General features: G+C 53.7%; 1 protein-coding gene across 1 annotated transcript; it reads left to right on the top strand.

The window, feature by feature from the left end:
• Positions 1-895: 895 nt before the first annotated feature.
• Positions 896-6,045, top strand: BP01DRAFT_419095 (putative cell polarity protein (Tea1); the record flags this gene model as incomplete). The annotated part of the gene is made up of 4 exons (XM_025579379.1): positions 896-1,150; positions 1,285-1,681; positions 1,747-2,029; positions 2,108-6,045. 4 exons carry the CDS (start codon positions 896-898, stop codon positions 5,670-5,672), a joined length of 4,500 nt encoding a protein of 1,499 aa, XP_025426960.1. The 3' UTR covers positions 5,673-6,045.
• Between the last annotated feature and the right edge of the window lie 178 nt (positions 6,046-6,223).

Below are 6,223 nucleotides of genomic sequence, written 5' to 3'. Positions count from 1 at the left end.
ATCATCGGCCAAAAAAAAAAAAAAAAAAAAAAACAACCCGCCCAAACCCAAACCGAAACCGGGAATTATCTAATGCTGGTTCGAAAGTGTGAAACGCCGGAGTCTTGCATTATTCCTGTCTGTCTCGTTCGCTGCCTTCAAACTCCTCAATTTCTCCTTCCTCTCCTGTTTTCCCGATCCTCCTCCCTCAGTAGTGTTAATTCGTGTTTTCCGTCTTTTGAATTTGGCTTCCTTTTGCATCTTGGAGAGGTTTTGTTTCTTTCCCTGCGGCTTCAGACCTCATACTTCCGCCAATTGATTTCATTCTTCTACGGTTGCTTAGAGCCCTTGCCGTTCCCGCTGCCTTCCCCCCTCGCCTAATACTCCAGCTTGTTTGCTTGCTTACTTGCTTACTTGCTATTCTCTTCTTCTGAATCTTTTTAAAGTCGCCCCATGATTCTCCCAAATCACAATCGCACTGTGGAGAGGCTATCTTGGAAATAGAAGGAGGGGCTTACAACACAATTACTTTGTCGCAGGACGTCCAAGCGACCATCTTGGACCGATTGGAAACGGTGCGCCGTGGTAGCTCCCTTCGTCAACGCCTTTGTCAGGAACAAACAAGCAACCGTTGCCGGTTCTAACACCTCCCCCTCCGGCCGCTCCCTGCTAAGCAACGTCGGTTTCGTCCGACAGACACTCCTTCAACCCATTCTAGAGCCTGGCGCCATTTGCTCGTTGTGCGGACGCTCGCTCGCACCACTACTATTTCTCTCAGTTCCAGACCAATTGAGGTTTTGCTGGCAAAAAAAGAGGCGTCGTGAAGCGGGCATTCGCTTCTTCCGTCTCAATTCCTATTCTCTGTATTTCTAGCTGACTTGCGCTCGAAACGACCGTTCACGACTCACTTATAACGATGGCATTCCTCTTTAAATCGAAGAAACACCAGCAGGGTTCTGGGCTACCTCCGGCGACCAGAGGTAACCATAGTTCCGAAGGAACTCCCGCAAACCCACCTGCGACTGCACCCACCGCGCAGAAGGAACGAGATTCGGCTCATTCGCAGACCCCGACTCCTAGCAGCAGCTATAATAATTCCCTGAACTCGCTGAACGGCACCAACAGCCCGGACCATCCGCGCTTGCGACAGAGGGCCGAGTCCGAGTCGCAGGTTAGTCTTCCAAGCCTCCCTTGAGATATGCTCCATTTCTCGTGCACTCGTCAAGCGGCAATATGAGCGCCTCCCTTCGAGGATCTCATGGCTAATTTACGTTTGGTACACGATCACAGGGTCCACGACCGCAGCAACCTCCGCCGACACACAGTAACAACACCTCCCCGAACAATAGCCCCGGTGCATCGCTCTATCCCTGGTCCCAAAGGCGACTCAATTTCTCGAATGCTCAAAATATCCCATTCCCGCGATATGGAGCAGCGATCAACGCGGTGGCGTCAAAAGAAGGTGACATCTACATGATGGGCGGCTTAATAGACGGGTCAACTGTGAAGGGGGATCTCTGGATGATGGAAAGTAGTGGGGGAACTTTGTCTTGTTTTCCCATTGCTACCGTCTCCGAAGGGCCGGGGCCCCGCGTCGGCCACGCGAGCTTGTTGGTTGGCAACGCTTTCATCGTGTTCGGTGGTGACACCAAGGTAGACGAGAGCGACACCTTGGATGATACCCTCTATCTACTGAATACTTGTATGTTCTGCCCTCATTAGCCCCCGATGTCAGTTTCAGGAAACGTGCAGGTCTGACAAATCCAGCCTCCCGCCAATGGTCCAGATCCATCCCTCCTGGGCCTCGGCCCGCCGGACGTTACGGCCATACACTCAACATCCTAGGATCTAAACTCTATGTCTTTGGTGGTCAGGTCGAGGGTTTCTTTTTCAACGACTTGGCTGCGTTCGATCTCAATCAACTCCAGAACCCGGGGAACAAGTGGGAGTTCTTGATTCGAAACAGCCACGAAGGCGGACCACCTCCGGGACAGATCCCTCCCGCTAGAACTAATCATACGATCGTCAGCTTCAACGACCGCCTCTACTTGTATGGTACCCATCTTCCTGAGTGTCATGAGTGGTATCACTACGGATATTGTACGTGTATATGCTAATATTGAGCTAGATTTGGAGGAACAAACGGTGTGCAATGGTTCAATGATGTGTGGTGCTATGACCCACGTGTCAATGCTTGGAGTCAATTGGATTGCGTCGGATTCATTCCGACACCTCGTGAGGGACATGCTGCAGCTATTGTGAACGACGTGATGTATATCTTCGGAGGCCGAACGGACGAAGGTATTGATCTGGGCGATCTCGCGGCTTTTCGCATCACGACACGACGATGGTATTCCTTCCAGAACATGGGTCCCGCGCCGTCTCCTAGATCCGGTCATAGTATGACAGCATTTGGGAAACAGATTATTGTCTTGGCTGGCGAGCCAAGCTCGGCACCACGCGACCCAATCGAACTTAGCATGGCATACGTCCTTGATACTGCCAAGATCCGTTACCCGGCCGAGAACCAAGGTGGGGAGAGGGCACCAATCCAGACGATGCGAAAGATGAGCGGAGACCGCTCCGCTCAGCCGACTGGGCGGTCTTCTCGTGAAGCACAACATCAGCACCCCGAACAGCAACGGCGAGGACCAGGGGCACAGCCGAGGGAGAACGTGGTGACGAGTCCGACAGGCAGACCGGCAGACATCGGACCTAACTCAGGACCTGGATCCCGGCTGCCTAGAGCATCTATAGCCCAGGCACCACCATCAGGGCCACCTCCCCCGGGGCAAGCTCCCACCCCCGGGCCGAGGGGCAATGGCCCTCAGCATGTCATCAACCCCCGAAGCAAAACTCCTCCTAAGAATGAGCGTGCTTATGCAGGCCCTCCAGTGGATACGGTTCGCGCCGTGGCACCCGAAACGGACAGGGAATCACCAGCTGCTAGAGACTCATTGAAAGACTCCAAGCCGGTCCAAGACTCAACCACTCCGCCATCGAGTCAACGTACGCCTATTCAACAACAATCCAGGATGTCTGCCAAGGCCATGGAGGCCGGTGAGGCTGCCCCATTAATCAGTGCACCGGCTCGGCAACGGTCCTTACGACACAACCGGCAGCGCGGCTCCATGGACAGCGCTGATGAGTCCGTTCTAGGTCGTAATGCCAGCATTGACGGCTCAATAGAGTCTCGCAACTATCGTAATTCTAGGTCCGGAGACGAGCCGCGGTCTCCGCGGTTGACTGCTCATCAAGAGGCACTGATCAAGGAACTAGAAGCAGTGAAGAATCGCAACGCCTGGTATGCTTCTGAGCTTGCCCTAGCCAAGAAGGCCGGGTACACGCCGAACTCAGCGAATAGTCCCGTGATGGACGAGCGTGCCGCGGACGCATTGACGGACGAGGATCGCCCTTTGATCGAAGCCTTTCTTGCCATGAGAGCAGAGCTTGCCAAGATGCAAGCCACCGTGGATCGTCAGGCAGCTATTGCGTCAAAAAGGGTTGCCGAGGTTGAACACCAGCGTGATGTCGCTGTAAATGAAGCGGCTTACTCCCGTGCCAAGTTGGCAGCTCACGGCGGTAGTCAAAGAGGTACACCGCAGCCTGATGGACCCGCCCAGGACTCGGATGAAGCCATTTCGGAACGAAGCACGGAAATCAGCAGAAGACTAGCTTTGGCACTTGCCTCTCAGAACGACCTCAAGTCGAAGCTCGAAATGATGACGACCGAGTACGAACAGGAAAAGCGGGCTAGAGAATTGGCCGAAGAGACTTGTGAGGCGACGAGACGGAGACTAGCGGAACTTGAAATGAACAATAGCAAATTGGAAGCCGAAAGTCTTAGAGCCGAGCTTCATCAGGCCGAGGCATCTGTCAGGGAAGAGTCGATGCTGCGTTCTGAAGCCGAGTCCGCTGTGAAACAATTGACCCTCGATAAGGAAGAATTGACGCAGAAGCTAGAAGAGTCTACGTCCCGACTGAGAGACTACGGCAATAATCTCGGCAGTCTTCGAGAAGCGGTGACCGCTTCTTCTGACAAATCCGCTCTCCTCGAACGACAACTGGATGACGAGCGCGAGCGTCGGGAGGGACTAGAGAGAAAGCTTCTTCAGTTGAGGTCGGAGCACGAAGAGCGAACTGCGGAACTCGAAAATGCTACTCGTCGCCTGAGAAACGCGGAAGAGCTCATCGAGATCCACTCCAAGGAAGCAGAGACGCACAAGAACGCATTCCTGTCCGGACTCGATCGCGCCTCGTCCTTTGACTCGGATACCACTCTTCGCTCTCTCTCCGACCAGCGTGTATCCGTCTTGGAAGCTCAGGTTGAGAGAGCCAACGAGTTGGCCAAGACCAGCCAAGCAGCTGCGAATGAGGCGGCCGAAAAGCTTCGTCGCGCAGAGGAGCGGATCGCTGGGTTGGAGGCATACCAGGAGCAGGCTAGCCGGGAAGGCCTACAACTTCGCAGGCAACTTCAGGCCGCCATGAAAGAAAGCCAAACTCATGCCGCTGACAATCGTGAGCTGAAAGCGCAGTTGGAGAACCACCATCGCGAAGCGGGAGCGTTAGCTGTGCAACATGCTGCCCTCAAAGACCTTCTTGGTGAGCGGGGCGTTTCATACTCTGATAGCCGTCGCTCGCCTCACCTCGAGTCCCCTGGGTCTCGCTTCGGCACACCGGAGGCAGGTCGACTCCGCGAGTTGGAACAGCAGCTTTCTGCTAGCATCAAAGCTCACGAAGAATTGAAGTCGTCTTTCGAGTCTCGTGAACAAGAGGCCGACCGCACGTACAGAGAAAAGCTGGAGCAGCTTGAGAACGATTATCAGTCTGCTGTACATTATGTCAAGGGCACTGAGAAGATGCTAAAGCGCATGAAAGACGAACTGGCCAGGTACAAGTCTCAAAATGCTAAGCTTCAGTCCGACTTGGACGAGGCACAGTCCGCCCTGGCGGAAGCCTCAAATGGGTTGTCGGAAGCCCCAGCTGACTGGGAGGCCGAACGTTCCAGGCTTGAGGGGTCTATCTCGGACCTTGAGCAGCAATCATCAGCCTCAATCGCCGCTCTGGAAGAGCAGGTCGCAAGGCTCAGGGACGATCTTGCTGCGCTCGAGGCTGACAAGACTAAATCTCAATCCGAGCTCGAGCACGTGCAACAAGAGCTCGCGGCAGCTGCTGAGCGGAGTCGCGCGGAGTTGGAGCAACTTAAGGCTGAGAACGCCTTACTCGAGAATCGGGCCTCTGATGCCGAGCAGAAAGTGACCATGCTTCTCGACCAGGTCGAGGCGTCTGTCGGACAATATCGTCGCCAATCGCAGCCGGTGCAGATGAATGGCATTTCTCGCACCCATAGCAACGCCTCAAGCAACACCATTGGTGCTGCAAGCCGTCGGTCCCGGGCCGATAGCACTGTGTCTCAAGATGATGCCTTCCCAGACAATCGTAATTCAATGGCTTTGGATTCGTTAGCGAATGAATTGGAAGCTCTGCGCAGCCACTGGGAGAGCACCAATCGCAACTATCGGCTAAGCACGCAGTCCGATTTTGATCGAACACCAACGAAAGAGACGGGGCTGAGTGACAGCCTGGCTGAATGGAGACGACGATTAGACGAAGACGAAGCCAGAGCAAGCTCTCCCGAAAAGGTCCAACCCCGAAACGCAGCAGCACATCACGCCACAGCGAACATGATCTGAGGGGGCAGGATGACATCACTTGCTTTCCGCCTGTCGAAAGATATGATGCGATTCGGCATGATCGTTCAGCGAATACATTGCTGAGTATAGTAATTGGTCACCGCAGTTGGTTAGATGATCACTTGGGCGTATACCATCTTTTGTGATGAGTCTCCGTGGTCCGGCTGACATTGAGCTGCATGGAGAGGCCCCAGGAAGCACCTCCAGCTCATTCAGTCATCCCGTTGATATCCTTTTGCCTTGATCACCTACCCTTTCTCCCTTTCGTACATGTTCACATTTTCTTAACCCTCGTTCATGTTTCCGTTTATACCCCTTCCTATTCTAGTTCCATACTTGGACTGTACTATTACCTCTTGATAAGTTTTTAACGAAGCCTCTGTCCGATATGTATGAAAAAGCTCTGTAGTCTAGACTCCATGCCAACGTGGTGTTCTTCGTAGCAGACATCCAAAGACTATCGAATGCTGTTTTAGCTCTTATGCTGGTCACGCGGTTGGTCGTTTGTGAATCCATTGGGCACGCCCCCTGTTATACTTGGTAACTATTTC

This window comes from Aspergillus saccharolyticus (genome assembly GCF_003184585.1).
Source record: "Aspergillus saccharolyticus JOP 1030-1 unplaced genomic scaffold BP01scaffold_55, whole genome shotgun sequence".
NCBI lineage: Eukaryota > Fungi > Ascomycota > Eurotiomycetes > Eurotiales > Aspergillaceae > Aspergillus > Aspergillus saccharolyticus.
Note: the sequence above shows the minus strand (reverse complement) of the source record. Positions and strands in the feature narration are given on the sequence as shown.